The sequence below is a fragment of the Nycticebus coucang genome, chromosome 22, assembly GCF_027406575.1.
Source record: "Nycticebus coucang isolate mNycCou1 chromosome 22, mNycCou1.pri, whole genome shotgun sequence".
NCBI classification, from domain to species: domain Eukaryota; kingdom Metazoa; phylum Chordata; class Mammalia; order Primates; family Lorisidae; genus Nycticebus; species Nycticebus coucang.
The window spans coordinates 2,185,433-2,202,163 of NC_069801.1; the positions used below are offsets into that span (position 1 = coordinate 2,185,433).

The following is a 16,731-nucleotide window of genomic DNA, read 5'->3' on the forward strand; positions in this document are numbered from 1 at the left end:
ATACCCTCTTTCCTGGGCCTTCTGGCGAGGACTGGGGCAGGCCTGAGGGCCAGGATTCGGCTGGACCTCTGGGGCTGGCCACACTGGCTGGCTCTGGACCTTCAGTCCCATCTCCTTGGCCACTTGTCCTGACTTCTGTGCTCTCAGCAGACACTCTCCTGGGCACACACTTGGCCCTCGCCTATCGCAGACTGCCCTAGGCCCTGGGGACCCCTGCCTGAACATCCCCTTGGGGAAGTGGTCCTCACCCCAAGGCTGGGGATGAGAGACATGAGCAGCCACTGTCCTCACAGGCATGGAAAAGGGAGGCCAGGTGAGACTGGTGTCAGAAAGCTGAAGCTGTGCTCACCCCAGGTGGGGAGCTTCTAAGTGCCCCTCACTCTATTGAGTTATGTAAATGGAGGGGCTTTGCCAGGCAGGGGACAGAGGTACCACCCTACCACCTTTCAGGAGAGCTGGCCCACCCAAGTCTGCCTGGGGTCAGGAGGTGGCACATGGGGCCACACACCTGTCTTCCCAGTGCCCTGAGGAGGTCCCTCGCTGGAACCAAAGCAGGGGGCCAGGAGGCCTGGTCTGGGATGTGGTCTTCAAGCAGTGGTCATTGGGAGGCTGCTACAGGGTTGGGGCAGTCTGCTTTAGCTGGCCCTGGTCTCTGGGGGTACTGCCCACCCTGCATGGAAGCCCAGGAGGGGAGCAGCTGGAGGTTGGGCTATGAACACGTGGCAGTCTCACTGTGGCCTCCTGTGAGCTCCAGCCCCAAGGCCTGGTGAGGCCCTGGCCAGGAGCCCAGCAAGGGCAGAGGACAGAGGGAGGAGGGGTGCCCTAGCCCTACTGCAAAGGAGTGGGAGTGTCCTGGGAATTTCTCCAGCTGGTCTGCCCTAGCAGGTGACATCCATGTGCCATCATTCTGGTCAGCGGGGGAGAGGTGCAGGTGGCAGGGGCTGACACTGGGGCCTGCCCAGATTTGGCCACTACACCGTTCCAGCCCCCGTGGGGAGACTCACCGGATGGGCACTCCTTGCCCACAGCCTCTACTGAGCCACTTCTACAAGTGAACCCAGGCCCCATCCAGAGCCCACCCCCTGCCCCTCACCATCCAGAGGGTAGGGGAGATGGGACGGGACTCTACCAAGGGGCTGCCTGGCTGCCCCTCCCATATTCATGAACAGGATTTGTGGCGGATGGGCTGGGTGCCAGGGCTGCTCTGCATGAGCCCCAATCTCAGGTGTCCACTTTGTGCTCCCGGTAGGGGGCCCAGTAGGGTGGGGAGGGCCTGGCCCATTCCCAGGATCCCTGGTTGAAGACACTGGCTTCTGTGACAGGTCCCTCACTTCCTGCTGGTAAGATGTGGGCAGGGCAATAGGGACAGCAGGCAGTGCTGCCAGGCAGGCCTCAGTTTCTCTACTCATAATCTACTGCTGGGCTAGTATGGATTGCTGACACTTCCAGCAGTGCCCTCTGGAAACAGTGGTGGGAAAGGATCCACTGGGCAAGGAATTGAGATGTTTCTTATTAAGTGTTTTTACTATTGAGTCAGATGGGCAGAGATAGAACCTAAAGCTGTGTAAGGTGACTATACCTGACACCTCCGGCAGCTGTCAGCAGCACCGGTGACATCTGCTGCACGGGGGCTGCTGAGCCCTTCTAGCTGGAGGCACCAAGAGGCAGCTCAATCCTCCCTCTCTGAGAAAGGATGACCTCCCCCAGCAATTATTTATGGCTCCCAGGCCAGAGCCTGGGCAGAGTCCCAGCCGGGGGAAGCTGCTCAAGGCTCCCAGCAGGACCCCAGGCCCACTGCAGCATCAGTGGCTGTGACTGCCCAACAGCATCATGAAATGACAAGCCAGGACCACTGACACCTGCACACATTTATTTGGTGGGTTTAAGGGGAAACAAAACAAGGACAAGCTGTTTGGTAACGTCTGGAGCCCCTACCTGCAGTGGGACCCATGGAAGGCCTGGTGGTGACCAGATGATGGGCGGGGTCTTAAAAGGCTCTGGACAAACCACCTGGGGATTTAGTCCTCTGGTCTGGTGACAGTACAGGGCCAACAGGGCTCTTGCAAAGCTTCAGGACACCCTCAGACATTTCTACACAATGCAAAAGTTGTCACTTTAGGTCAGAGACCACTGAACAGAAAACAAATGGTGTTAACAAAGAGAGCAGAAGAGTCAGTGTTATGCTGCAGCCAGACGGTAAGGCAGGGGGGCTATGAAAGCCACCTCCTCTGGCTGGCTGGGTCCTTTTTTTTTGAGACAGTCTCATTTTGTTGCCCTTGGTAGAGTGCCGTGTCACAGCTCACAGCAACCTCCAACTCTTGGGCTTAAGTGATTCTCTTGCCTCAGCCTCCCGAGTAGCTGGGACTAAAGGCACCTGCCACAGCACCTGGCTTTTTTTATTTTTTGGTTGTTGCAGTTGTCACTTGTTTTTTAGCTGGCTGGGGCTGGGTTTGAACTTGCCACCCTTGGTTGATGGGGCTGGTGCCCTACCCACTGAGCACAGGCACCGCCCTGGCCGGGTCCCTTCTACCCAAGCACATACTTCTCTCCAGGGAGGGGTGTGTGCACATGTGGCCAGGCACAAAGGCAGTCAAAACTGGAAACACCTCAAACAAAATGCTGAAGAACCAGCCCCCTGACATGCACGCTTCAGGATTTTTGGCTTAAAAATCTACAGGTCCTCTAGTCACCGCCACTACCTGTCCCTGGCTGGCTAGCAACTGCTAATGGCTTGCCAACAGAGCTGGCTGTCCACTCTTGAGAACTCATGCAGACCCTAGACAAGGGCCTCTGCTCCTCACTGCTATTACCGTGGTCAGGATTAAAAGCCACTGCTAGTTCCCTCCCTGCTCGGCCCGGCAGCACCACAGCAGTGCCTGGGGGTTCAAAATGTCTCTGCTCCCGCAAAAGCATTCCCACAGCAGCGTTAAGAAAGTAATTCTGCCAGATCTAAGGTCAAACTAGAAAGTTTTTTGTAGAAAGATTATCATCACTGCAAGCTGGAAAACCCATTCCAGGCTGCACACTGGACAATGTGCTCTAAAAAGATGCTACATCATAGGAAGATGATTTTTCCTTTTATGCAGTTCACAAAAGGTCACGCCGCCAGCTTCATGACGTGTAGCTGGACATTCAGACCGATCAGTCACATGGTGCTCAGAAAGGCGTCATGAGGTGATTTCATCGTCTTGTCAGAGTCGCAGTGTGTACTTATTCAAACCCTGACGGTGTATTATAGTCATACAGTTTTTCATGTGGAAAAGCCAATGTCCAGCACCAGTGTGACCACCAGCCATGTCCCCCACGTAATCTTCACTGCCAACAGCGAGGGCCACGCACCAGGTCTGCACACACAGGATGCTCTGCTACCACCTGACGCACAGCCCGGCCCAGCAGCCTGCCATCAACAGAAACGACGTCGGGGGCGCCAGCGCAGGGTGGTTTCTTCCTGAAGGAGTGTTGCTGCTGTGTGCCTACGCGATTCACAACGGTCTCGACAGTTAATTCTGACATTCGGATGATGGGTTTCATGAAAAACAGTAAAATCAGTTTGGTATTGCAATGACAGCACAGCATCACTTTACAACAGAATCATCTGGAGGAACAGGACAAGGAACACACATAAAAAACGCTGAGGTGAGAAAGTGATGACTAGTATCGCCAGAGAAACCTCCGTGACCCAAAGGAGGGTCAGGCACAGCAGAGCTGCCCGACAAAGGTCCTCTAGGCTCGTCAGCGGATGACAGTCACGTCGGGGGTGGAGGTGGCCAGGTCGGCCTTGGATGGGTACACCACCTTCAAGGTCCCCTCCAGGTCCACCACCCGGACCTGCTCCACCACCAGCAGGGGCTGCCCTTCCTTCCCAGCACTTGGATTCGTTTTAGGATCCAAAAGTTGTCCAGAAATTGCATCAGCTTCAGTATCTGAGAGCGATCCTTCCTCTTTACTTTCTAAAGTACATCTGTTCAGTTCTGCCATTTTCTGTAAATGAAAGTATCTTTTTAACCCGGGGATGGGAGGTGACCTGGGAAGACGTGTCTGTGGCCCAGTGCAGTGAGCGGGGGAGCAGGGAGAGGCCACCCGGAGGCGCACTGCTGGGCACTCACCAGAACGAGGGCATCCATGACGTCTTTGCATATCTGCAGGCTGGTAGCACTCGTCACCTCCAGGAACAAATCAGAAGTTGTTTTCTTAATCTTAAAAGAGGAGAACCGAGATGGGGGGGTCACGGTGTATGACACACCTTTTGGGGGCAGGACACAATTGTAAGCGGGACTTTTCCTAACAAATGCAATCAGTGTAACTTGGTTCTTTGTACCCTCAAGGAATCCCCAACAATAAGAAAAGATTTCAGAAAAGAACGAAGTCACTGAAAGCCGACGCCAGCAACTGTGACATGACTCTGAAGGAAACTGGCAGGGCCTGGTGGAGACCGAGGCTGTCCCTGCACAGAGACACCGATCCCGCCACCACCAGCCCCCGCGCGGCACACGCCGTGACCAGGACACACACTCCATCACATGGGACAGACTTCCAGTGTGTGTCGGTTCTACATGAGACAGCCTGGAGACACACCACGGCCACGCGCACCACCTACCTTTGTCTTCTCGCTGTTTGTTATTGGTGGGAAAGAAATCACATCACCGTCTGCATCCACAAGGCAAGGGTAATTTTCTTTTCCATCCAGTAAGTGAAGGTATCTGTGTGGAAGAAATCCAAGTTAAAGGTGTCACACTATAAATAAACACTGCTCATGGTTAAACTGGCCAGATCTCAAAGGGCTTTAAACAAATTAAGTGTAATATGCAGGGCCCAAGTTCAACCTGCTTCAGAGAACAAAGTGTTCCAAAGCTGAGTCTGTGCAGCAGCAGCCGCCCCAGGCCAGCCCCTCTCCACAGCGGCTCAGGACCGACCTGTGCAGGCCCGAGACGCTCTGCCTCTTCTTCTGCTTCCGCTGCTCCTCGGCCTCCTGCTGCAGCTGCCGCACCAGCTCCTTGGCCTTGGCTTCTCTCCGCCCCAGGGGGACGATCTATGGAGCAGAAACCCACAGACTCCACTAGGACACAGCTACCCATCCTGTCGACGTGGCCTCAAGCATTAATGCTCCCTCTCAACAGGTGTTCACCTCTGCAGTGGGGAGGGGCTGACAACCTCCCCCACCTGACTGCGTGACCGGAAACTGCATGCAGGCCGTGTCTTCAGTGGTCCCGCTGCGGATCTGATACCCACTCAAATACTTCTGAAGCTGAGCTCAACTGTAACCACTGGCTTACACACACCTCCATTTCCAGAGGTCTGTCTAGCCTGAGGACAGACAGGCTGGGCAGCCAGACCCAGGGGACCCTCTGCCACCCGGGACCTCAGCTCACTGTCCGGAATCTAACAGCCCAGGGACAGCATCACGATGTGACAGCTCACTAGAGTCAACCCCACATTAGAGGCTTTTCAAAGTGGGGTGTAAACCAGAACTTTTGATTGAAAGTCAGTAAGCATTAAGGTTATGGGGTGGGGAAGCAGAAAGAGGGACGGAGGGAGGGGGCTGGGGCCTTGGTGTGTGTCACACTTTATGGGGGCAAGACATGATTGCAAGAGGGACTTTACCTAACAATTGCAATCAGTATAACCTGGCTTATTGTACCCTCAATGAATCCCCGACAATAAAAAAAAAAAAAAAAAGTCAGTAAGCAAATGAGGAAGAAACCCTTTTCAAATTACTGCCTGCTTCACTGAATGTTCTGCTAGTTACACCCTGCTTTCAAAGTAACAGTGCACACCACCTCATGCCTTTGCTAGGAGCAGCGTCAGGTTTTACGTTAAAGTGCTTGGTGTGATCACAGGCATGTGCGTCTCTGGAAAGACACAAGGAGAACCTCGTGCTGCAGACGGGGCAGGGCAGTGCGGGGGCACCTTGAGGTCCTGTGGGGGCCGGGCTCCGTACAGCAGGGGACCTCTGACCGCATGCAGGTCATGGGTTGCCATGGTGGCCGCCGTACGCTTCTCACAGAGGTCTTCGTGGAGCTTGGTCTAAAACCCAAGAGCAGAAACAAGGAAAGCTTTTGTCTGCAGCACAGTGAGATGTCCGCATTCAACCCTCACCCAGGTGTGTGTGGCCAGGGATCGCTCCCAGTCCTCAGGGTCCCCTCACCTCATCACTCCCCTGCACAGAACGGTTGTTCACACTTGACCCCTGGCCAAACAAGTTTTGTATTTTGTAGAAATGATCATCAGGAAAATTATCTCGTCTGTTTAACAGCAGAATTTCTCTTCCTCTGATTCTAGCACACAATATTTAAGATTTTAAAAAGCACATCTTGAGCTGAAATTTAACACCGAGTAAACAGAAGATTAAAAAAAGCACATTAGTGACTAGGGTGCCAGCCATATGTACCAGGGCTGGTGGGTTCATCCAGACCTGGGCCTGCCAAACAATGACAACTACAACAAAAAAATAGCTGGGCGTTATGGCCAGCACCTATAGTCCCAGCTACTTGGGAAGCTGAGGCAAGAGACTTGCTTAAGCCCAAGAGTTTGAGGTTGCTGTGACGCCATGGCACTCTACGGAGGATGACATAATGAGATTCTGTCTCAAAAAAACAAACAGACATGTCTTTCTCCCAAAATGCTGGTTTTCAAGTTCTAAAACCCGGGCTCAGCATGCCTATGTATTTCTTCCTGAAACTGCAGGGAATGCTTGGGGGGCAGCGGGCAGCAGGGGTGCTCCACATGGGCAGGGAGGGGTGGGGTGGGGTGTGCAAAGACATGCTTTTAATTTCAACAGCTGGGCAGATGTTACAGAATACACAGAATACAGCCAACAGGGAAACCTAAACAAAAGCTGAACAGTTCCCATTAGAGTGGCAGCAAGAGGTGATTCCAATACTATCTTACATAAAATCAAATGTATAGGACGGCGCCTGTGGATCAGTAAGTAGGGTGCCAACCCCATATACAAAGGGTGGCAGGTTCGAACCTGGCCCTGGCCAAACTCCAACAAAAAATAGCTGGGCATTGTGGCGGGTGCCTGTAGTCCCAGCTACTTGGGAGGCTGAGGCAAGAGAATCACCTAAGCCCAAGAGCTGGAGGTTGCTGTAAGCTGTGATGCCACAGTGCTCTACTGAGGGTGACAAAGGGAAACTCTGTCTCTAAAAAAAAAAAAAAAAAATCAAATGTGTATTTATTTGCAGAACTCAGAAAATCCACCAAAGTATCAGAAACTTAAGCACCCCCAATTTCCCAGGCAATAAAGTGTCCTTAGAAATGGGGAAGAACTGTAAATGACGTAGGCAGAGAAGCAAACGGCAGGGGCGAGTGGCAAGTGGCCCAGCAAGGTCAGAGATGTGCTTGAAGAGGGTGCTCTGGTGACCAGGCCATCCGCTGCTCCCGCTATAGACTGAGGAAGGGGCCATGGCCTCCTGGGCTGTATGGTGGACCCCTCCTCACCAGCACCCTACGGCAGTGGCTGCTCTGGCCCCATTTTCAAGGTGAGGAAACCGAGGCACATGGACACCCAGCTGAGCCTGCACTGCAGACCTCTCCCTTGCATGGCCGCCCACACCCTTGTGCCCAACCAAGGACCCTGCGTGTACCCACCTGTGCTGCGAGGAACCGCTTGAGTGCGTTCCCGGGCTGCAGGTCCATGCCTCGCACAACGGCCCCCACGATGTAGGGCCGCACGTCTCTGACCTCGGGGCTCACCCGGATTGTCAGGGGTGCGGGGTTTTCAGAGACGTGCAGGACCCGCAGCAGCAGCCGGCCCAGGGCCCCAGCCTCCTGCTCTGGCCCCTCGCCACCGTCCCTGCGGGGCTTCCTCTCTCGCCGCTTCTTGCGGCCCTCGTCCTTTTCTGAGCCTTCTGCCCGGGCCCTGCCCTTTCCGCAGCCCCGGCCCCCAGCGCGCAGGTACTCCAGGATGGAGCGCGTGGGGCAACCGCCCAGCATTTTCTCCAGCCGCTTGTCCCGCAGCTTGTTTCCACGGAAGTTGATCTCCTTGAGCTTGGGGCAGTCGGCGAGTTCAGCAGGGATCTCGCTCAACTGGTTATTGGAGAGGTCTAACGTCTGGGAAGATAAGCCAAGGACTCATCAGATGACCTGGACTCTGGGAAAACAGCCCCAAGGCTATGACACTGTGCACCTCTGACTTTCCCCAACTCTGGACCCCATGAGGATGCCACTGTCCAGGGTGCTCCTCCAGTGCAGAGGAGGCAGCAATGACCAGCACAGCCCCTAGGAAACCTTCTGACTCCCACATCTCATTCTTATGTGCAATTACCAGTCGTGGTAACAACAGCAACTTTTTGGACCAGACACTGGGTTATAGAGGGAAAGGGACCAGGGAATGGGCTGCCTCATTATAAACCATGAGCTTACTTCAGAGACAAGTCAGTGCTGCCTCAGATGGGAGATGAGCTCCCAAAATAGTGCTAAGTTTTTTTTTTTAAAAAACAAGCTAAAAAGAAAGAACACAGCAAAATCTCCACACGGCATCACTCTTCTTCACACCGAAGCATGAAGTCACCAGCAAATGCATGTGGGAAGGAAAACGGTGAGTTGGCTCTAATGGCGCCGGGCTCTCAGCCCTCCTCTTGCCCAGGAAGCCCTGCGGTCCTTGGGAAGCACCGTCTATCATGGTTACAGAAGAGACCCGGCAAAACGCGCAGCTGGTATCTCTGAGATGGCCAGTGCAGCGGCACCTCCACATCCACACAGTCTTTGGTCTGGGCTGGCTTGTTCTGTTGTGGAGTTTTGCACTGTTCGTTCAAATGTCTTAACACTCAGAGAAGTGAGAGTGGTCAGGTTCTAAAGAGCCAGGCCTCCTGTCAGGGCTTGTGCTTACTGATTTGACTAGCAGAAAATGGTGATGTGCCAGGAGGCTAGTTCCAGGTCTAAGCCTGAAGAAGGCCTGGCAGCTGCTGCTTTTGTGTTGAGGACCTGGGGAAGGAGAGGTCCCCAGATATGATAGAAGGGCAGCCAGCCCAGCATCTCAGCCAAGCGTGCGCCTGAGCCCATGCCGGCGTGCAGCCACACAAGTGACCCACAGCAAGAGCAGCGCACCGCCCAGCTGAGCCCACCCAGAACCGACAGCTGCTGTTTTAAGCCTGAGTTTTAAGCTCCTGCTGCCATGATGACCACAATGGCCGCCACCGTCTTATACTGACAGAAACTCAGCCCAGTGAGGACATCAAAGAGGGTCTTTGCACGCAACTGCAGCCCGTGTAGCACGTTGCTGCATGGTTCTGGCAGCCGTTCTTCACAAAAGGCCTGCAAAAGCATCTAAGTCCAACAAGGGACTCCAAGTAGCTCTTGCCTGACACTCTCTAAGAAAACAATCCTCTTAATATGAAAGAGATCTGCTGGAAGTCTGAGACTTACAAATGTAATTACCAGAAGGGGACTCGTCCTCCTTTTTTGGGATTCAGAAAACAAGACTCACTGTTTGACTCAAATGAACCTGTTTTGGTCATGATAACAACTGCCACTTTATTGGGTGGGTACGACAGAGAGACACTCAAAATATTTTTCTTTTTTTTTTTTTTACAACCTGAATTCTGGTAAGACATCTATGAACTTGAAGATGATGCAAGGCACTGCATTAAGAGACACACCTGTTGTATCAACCTCCCAGAAAATAAGAACATCTATTAGTTGGGAAGGTGAAGTAGACAGCCTTAGACATCATATGTCACACCTTAGCCATAAAAGCCAACCGCCCTGAGGGTCAAGGTACCTCAGAGTGTGGCTCTACAACCTCTTTCAGGGAATGCCAGCAAGCACCTCACTGCAGAGTGATCTCACACACACATACAAAAACACACATTTTTATATAAACATGTCTTTACATAGATGTATTTGTAAAATGAGTTACAATGTCTTCAGAGTAATTTCTACAGCAAATAAATTAGTTATTAAACTACATAAACATTTTATGAAGAGATGTTTACATTGGGTGGTGCCTGTGGTTCAGTGTGTAGGGCACTGGTCCCATATATCGAGGGTGGCAGGTTTGAACCGGGCCCTGGCCAAACTGCAACAAAGAAATAGCTGGGCGTTGTGGTGGAGTCCCAGCTACTCGGGAGGCTAAGGCAAGAGAATCGCCTAAGCCCAGGAGTTGAAGGTTGCTGTGAGCTGTGTGATGAAATGGCACTCTACTGAGGGCAATAAAGTTAGACTCTGTCTCAAAAAAAAAAAAAAAAAAAGAGATGTCTACATAAACTTGGTGGAAAAACAAAGGAAGAAGAAATGCAGGGCTGCCTTTTAAAGGGTGACATGGAAGGGAAGATGTGGATGTGCCAGGCTACTTCCCTCCTTGCTGGAGGTAACAGGTGTTGTCACGGGCCAAGCATTACGCTGGAGGTAACAGGTACCAGTCCCCAGACAATACAATGGAAAGCAGAACCCAAGTCATGAGTTAATTTGGAGAGGTGCTTTGCTTTTCTGTAAAACAGGAATAACCACCCCTGTCTTGGGAAGCTGTTGAGTGAAACACCGTATGTGAAATCACGTGGTACTATGGGGATTCCTGCTGTCTTACACCTTTGTGCTTTATCTTTGCACCCACCCCTTAGGCTCACTCAGTCACTCACAAGTAAGAGATACAAGGAATCAGACATGGGCATGGGTCCCTGCTCCCAAAACGCTGAAAGAAAGTTACATTCGCTAACAGTTACAAAACAGCATATGGTGTTAAAATCCAGGTGTGAACAGAACGTGGGGGCAGTTCAGAGACCACTGAGTTTGTGGGTCTGGTCAGGAGGAGAGGGACGGCCTCCGAAGGTGATGCCACTGGAGTTGGCTCCTTCGGGCGAGTAGGGATACCCCAGGCCCAGTGCCCCAAGGGGATGACTCTACCCCTTTCCCGGGCTTCTCCGAGGTTCCATCCCACCCCGCCCACTAAGCCCCTGCTGACCTTGAGGGAGGCCAGGTGGGCGATGTCGGGGCTGAGCTCTCGGAGGCAGTTGTCAGCAGCCGCCAGTTCGCTGAGCAGGGGCAGCGCACCAGGGCTGAAGAGCGCGGCGGGGAAGGAGTCCAGGCAGTTGCCGCTGAGGTTGAGGCTCTGCAGGCGCGGGGCGCAGCGAGCCAGGTCTGCGGGCAGCTCGCGCAGCCGGTTGCCGCTGAGGTTGAGGCTCTGCAGCTGAGGGAGGCCGGGCGGCTCGGCGGGGCCCAGGCCCTGGCCGGGCGGCAGCGCCTCCAGCGCGTTCCCCGAGAGGTCGAGCACCCGCAAGGCGGGCAGCGGCCCGAGCTCGGGGTTCAGGCCGGGGCCCAGGGCGTTGCGCCGGAGCACGAGGCTGTGCAGCTGCGGCAGGCCCTGCGCCAGGCCCGGGCCCGGCGCGCGCAGGCTCCCGCAGCCGCTCACTTCCAGGTAGTGCAGCAGCGGCAGGGTGAAGACCCGTGGCGGGAGCCGCCCGCCGGCCGCCCGCACCCGCTCCTCCAGTGCCGGCCCGGTCAGCAGCAGCTCCCGCCGCCGCTCCCGCTCCGCCAGCTCCAGCTCTGGCCAGGACTCGGACACAGCCGCAGCCGCCATCGCGCCGCCGCCCCAGCTCCACCTTCCGGGGGCGCTTCCGGGTCGGAGCGCGTCCTTCCGGTCTGCGCCGGAAGAAGCCATAGAGAGCGCGCCCAGCTGCTAGAGAGTCGCAGCGCCTGCGGCCGGGGAGGGCCTTGGTCCGGGGCGAGCGGCCTGGGTGTCTACCGGGTTGAAAGGGCACGGGTCGCAGGGCGCGGGGTGGCTCCTTGGGAAGTTCTGCATTTTCCTGCGCCGGCCACCGACGTCCGGCGCTCGGCTCCCGCTGCTGCCCGGGGGTCGGGCGCTCCCAGGCCGCCCCTTCTCCCGCGCTGCCCTCCGCGCCCTGCGGGTCCCCGCGAGGCGACGGCACGTTGGGGTTTTCCAGGAAGGTCGTGCACACACGTAGCGACTTGGCCTTCGGTGCCTGGGGGGACCTGGGGTCTGTGTCTCGCTTGCAGTTTCTCCGGAGTAGACTTTTGGGGACGCGTCCAGCCGCACAGGCTGGAAAAGTTTGTTTACAGGAGCCCAGTGGGACAGGAAACAGCCCGGTGTGCACCGGCAGGATAATGGGCAAGAAAACCACGTCCCTCGTGGGAAATGAGCGCCGAAGCACACGCAGCAGCTGAAGGACTAGCGACGGCTTCGCGCAGAGGAAGAAGGCGGGTCTCGGAAGAACACAGCGCAAATCCCTGTGTTTCGCTTACAGCAATGTCCATTCATATGTAGTAAATCCGTGAAGATAACCCAGTGTTAGTAGATTATTTCCGAGCAGCAAACTGAATTTATTATCTTCCGAAGCAAGGGGGACCTGCAGTCCTCTGAGTGGTATCTAAACAGGCCTTTTATCTCATCTCCGTGAAACATGTCTGAGATCTTCCAGGTTGTAGAGACCTTTCCTGACCCAAAATAAGCGACTGAGGCAAAGATCTCCCTCAGTGCAGGCTTATTAACACAGTTGAGGGGGAAACATAAACCACAGACAGATCTGTAGCTGTTTGTCCAAAGGGAAGTTGGGAAGTTTCAGTATTTGGTGAGGAGCAAGGGATTCAAAAAGGCAAAAACGATGGGAGGGTGGAGTGAGACAACCAAGACAACAAAATGGTTACGTTCTTGGGAGATCAGGAAAATCTACATTTTAGATACAAGGAGAATATTAGAAGAATGGAGTGAAGGAAGCATCAATATGTGATGTCCCTGTGTGGGTGGAAGAATGTCTCATTCTGTCTTGCCTCTGTTCAGCACCTGTGAGGATAAACTTGAGTCAACTAAAAATCTTAGATCTGTTGAACAAATGGGCCCCCTTGGCCAAGTTGACCCCGACTCTAAAGCTGAGTTGCTGACGTTGAGAAGGGAGGTCAGACAGGCCTCATCATGCCCCTTCCCCTTGGAGATATGTCAATATGAGGCCCAAGGCCTTTCCAGGCAAAGCTTAAACCACACCTGCAGATGCTCAGTTTACTTAACAGATCACTCCGGTCTGGGCATATTATCCCTATCTGATGGCTCATCTGTGATTAACAGACTTCCTTATCAACAAAGCTCAATCTTTTATAATTGTTTTTTTTGTGACTTGTTTTAAAAAATCCTTACCTAATTCAAGAACAGAAAAAAATTGCTGGTATTTTTCCTACTGAAAGTTTTATGTTAGCTGAGGTGGCTCAGACCAGTAATCCCAGCACTTTGAGAGGCTGAGATAGTGCTCTTGAGGCCAGGTGTTGGGGACCAGCCTGGGCAATATAGCAATACTCCAAACCCTGTCTATTAAAAAAGAAAAATTAGCCAGGCATAGTGGCTCCTGCCTCTAGTCCCAGGTTGTTGGGAGGTTGAGGGGAGAGGATCACTTGAGGCTGGAGTTGGAGAGATCAGCTTAGTGAGACCCCATCTCCAGCATGAGGTGGTGCCCGCCTATCCTCCCAGCCATTGAGGGGCTAAGGCAGAATCACTGGAACCCAGGAATTTAAGGTTACAGTGAGCTACCACATTGGGCCACTTCAAGCTAGATGACAGAGACTGTCTCTTTAAAAAAAAAAAAAAAAACTGATAGAAGCTTAAAACCACTCTACAAATCTACAGAGAAAATGCTGAATTTGTACTTATTTGAAAAGCAAAATAGCCTGTTGGGCTGGTAAAATTACCCTCTGTCAAAGGGGAAAACACAGAGAACATAAAGTGCAGTCCTCTATTGGGCACAGTTAGAGCTCATAAATCATTCTGAATTCATTCTACAGGATGAAATTGGTCAATAATTTGACCAATACAAAATTCTTAATACATAGCTTAAAATTGTTTAGCTTCAGCAGCAAACTCATTTTGACAAATAACTTATTTTAGGGATCAAATTCAAAGCAACTTAGTATAATTTTCAATATATTTTGTGAGGTTTGGCTAGCTATGCTTGCAGGTTTATTGAAGCAAATGTAATTTATAAATTGCTTTTTGATTATCTTGAAATAAAAGTGACAAAACATTTAGTGATCTTTTTATTAATATGCTCAGGTGAATTAAACCTTAAGCCCTAAAGCAACAAAAATATATTACTTTTAATTCTGGTACTTAAAATCAAGACAAGTAGAAAACTGTTAAAATATTACAAAGTTGCAAATTTTCATTAAAAAGAATATACATTTGTATTCTAATGCCAAATTTATAGATACAATTCTTTTAAATTAGATTATTGAATAGCATTCTTAAAATATGAAAGTAGAAATAAATATTAAATATACATAACATACTCATGAGTGAAAATTCAATTATGAATTGGTGTTCCAAATTTAGATATTTATAATATTTATGAACGACCAAGTGATCTTAAGAGTTCATTTTAAACTTTCTGTCCTTTATTCTGGGTCCCTTAATAGTGTATAACTCCAAAGCTCTGAGTAGCATTAATCACTGCCAGAATCATTTCAACATAAACACATGATTCTTCCATAACCAGCAAGAGTAACCTGTTTTAAATGAGCCCAAATGTGTTTGTCAATCACCAAAAATATTTTTGCAAATATCTTCTTTAAGTTACAGTATATTGAAACATCACACATTTATGTTTTTAAAGTTTTGATTAGAGAGAAAAGAATAATTCCTTGGTAAACTTTTCTCATTGTTCTATTTAAAGAAGTGTTTTATCTGTACTTTAGAATCGAATTAGAAAATAATGACCAACATCTCTTTGAAACCAGGAAGGACCATTTTGTAAACATCTTGGTGTCTTTGTCTAATAAAGTTTTAAGTTATTTCTCCTTTCATACTTTTAAAAACTTTTAGTAAAGTGTATTTTTAAAGATTATTTTCTTGGTAGGTCTTACTCAGTATTTGTAGTCAACCATACCAGAGGTATCAGTTTACCAAAAATGGGAGACTGATTAATGCAAATCGTGGTTGCTAATATATCCAGGCTTTACTGCTCAAATTGCTATTAGTTTTTATATATTTTGTTGTTCCACACGGTTGGGGATTAAAAAATATTATTTATATCCTAATTGCGTTATACAAATTTCATCAACCTTCAACATTTCTGACTAGGATTGTGAAAGTTGGCTCACCTCACAGGAAGGAAACACGGCTCTGGACATGGAAATGACTGTCTTTCAGTCTGCAGTGGGCGTGGGACTTGGGGAACAGAGGGTTACAGCACAGATGGGTGTTTCCAGGTAGGTTTCAGATGGACCTTGGCTGTCCCTACAGCCGTCTCCGCCTGGATGGCGAGTGTCTCAGAAGTTCCTGGAAGGAACCCTGAACCCACTTCTGCAGGACCACAGGGTGGAAGGGTGGGTAAAGATCTGCTTAGGGGACTGTTTTTGAGGTTTGGTTTCACCATTTTAAGCAGTTTAGGTGTTTTAAACATCCTATAAACCATTTGAAAAAAGTAAATTTACAGTTCCAATTACAATAAGGATTTGAAAAGGACAGGACAACAGACCCAGACCAGAAAGATTTTGAGCCTGTGGACTTATGCTGAAGACTCCACCATAGTTATTAAATGCAGAAGCTATTCTATGCTGCAGTCTAAGCAAGGTTTTTAAGAAAGGGTAGTTCTGACACATGTGGTCAGTTAGGTGAGCACAGGCAATCAGGTAGAATCATTTAACATTTTTTCCCCAGGAATTCAGAAGTGTGGAGAATTTGAAGTACCTCTGAGCAAAGGCCTGATACGGCCCCATGAGCCAAGTCAATGTCAGCCCCAGTTCCAGTGGGTGAGGTCTGCGGTACCAACAGTGCTTGGTAACAAACACATGGCGAGGCGCATGCTGCAGTGGGCTGTGCTCAGGAGCTACCTTGTTTAGATTTCCCTTTTTACCTTTACTACCTGTTACAGTGAAACCTGAGCTCTGCAGATGCCCACACCCTGCACCTGGGACTCAGCACCGGGCAGAAAGCCGAGGGGCAAGGCCTGCAGGGGAGGGCGGCATGTGGTAGGACCTCTGTGCACCCCGTCTGGCCCCTGGGACTACAGCCCAGCTGAGACAAAGTCCTGGGGAAATTCTACCAGGTGTGACAGAGACCAATATGCAAAGAGTTTATAGTAAATTTTTTATGGAAATTGCTGTAAGCAATTAAGAAAAGTGGAAGCTGTGCGCTGCTGCCTGCCTGGGGCTGCTTTCCTACCTCCCTGTGCAGGGATTTCTGGCTCTTTCCACACAGACCGGCTACTCTTCTGTTCCTCACAAAGGCCTGACATAGTGTGGTGAGGACACGGGCTCTCTGATCAGTTCCACACATGTCCTTTGCAGGAGCCGCAGGATGCTGACAAGGAAGGGCCCGTGCACGGCCCAGCAGGGGCCGATGCCAAGGCTAAAGAAAGTTCTTAGTCCCACGCAGACTGACAGACCCAACACCCGTCATCGCTTTGTGTATGTCCTGCCAGAGCTTTTGCTCAGGCCGCCCTTTGGCGTAGGGATCTTGCTTCCCATCTTAGACGCGGAGGGGCCTGGCCTGCCCGCTGGGGGGCCTCTACCTGCAGCGAAACACAGGGGCTGTGTCAGGAGGAGGCTTCACACATGGAGCAGACACAAACCTGCAGTGGTGAGAGTGACCAGACACGGGCAGCAGGGCCCAGGTCCACAGGGGGCCAGGCGGACAGGGGCAAACAGATGCAGCAGCTGTGTTGGCTACAGAAGGAGCCACACATGGCACCAGGGGAAGGAGGACAGAGGGAGCAGCTGGCACGGAGCCGAAGCTTGCAGGGCTAAGCCACTTCCCCAGCAATAAGCTCCATAAATGAAGAAAATGAACAGCAT

General features: G+C 51.4%; 2 protein-coding genes across 7 annotated transcripts in view; both read right to left on the reverse strand.

The window, feature by feature from the left end:
• Nucleotides 1–56: 56 nt before the first annotated feature.
• LRRC47 (leucine rich repeat containing 47) lies at nucleotides 57–11,520 on the reverse strand. Its single transcript, XM_053575447.1, has 7 exons — nucleotides 10,901–11,520; nucleotides 7,591–8,052; nucleotides 5,908–6,024; nucleotides 4,914–5,029; nucleotides 4,598–4,700; nucleotides 4,107–4,196; nucleotides 57–3,981 (listed from the first exon to the last, which is right to left on the reverse strand). Exons 1-7 carry the CDS (start codon nucleotides 11,513–11,515, stop codon nucleotides 3,733–3,735), a joined length of 1,752 nt encoding a protein of 583 aa, XP_053431422.1. The 5' UTR covers nucleotides 11,516–11,520; the 3' UTR covers nucleotides 57–3,732.
• Nucleotides 11,521–13,942: 2,422 nt separating this feature from the next.
• CEP104 (centrosomal protein 104) overlaps nucleotides 13,943–16,731 on the reverse strand; it is a 50,732-nt gene continuing 47,943 nt past the window's right edge. For 3 of the 6 annotated variants that reach the window (XM_053575441.1, XM_053575443.1, XM_053575442.1), the window contains exon 22: nucleotides 13,945–16,448. In XM_053575441.1, coding sequence (XP_053431416.1) covers nucleotides 16,333–16,448 — 116 coding nt within the window. In that variant the 3' untranslated portion in view covers nucleotides 13,945–16,332. Of the gene's footprint in view, nucleotides 16,449–16,731 lie in introns of all 6 variants that reach the window. The other 3 variants (XM_053575446.1, XM_053575445.1, XM_053575444.1) reach the window with 2 other exon arrangements.

Bases quoted from the DNA above. Each gene is read 5' to 3' on its own strand.
- LRRC47 (XM_053575447.1), bottom strand. From the start codon at position 11,515: ATGGCGGCTGCGGCTGTGTCCGAGTCCTGGCCAGAGCTGGAGCTGGCG. The intron at 5,030-5,907 runs GTGCCCCCGCAC...TCTGCTCCATAG, and splicing joins GGCCCCCACAGGACCTCAAG to ATCGTCCCCCTGGGGCGGAG. The intron at 4,701-4,913 runs GTCGGTCCTGAG...TCTTCCACACAG, and splicing joins AGCGTCTCGGGCCTGCACAG to ATACCTTCACTTACTGGATG.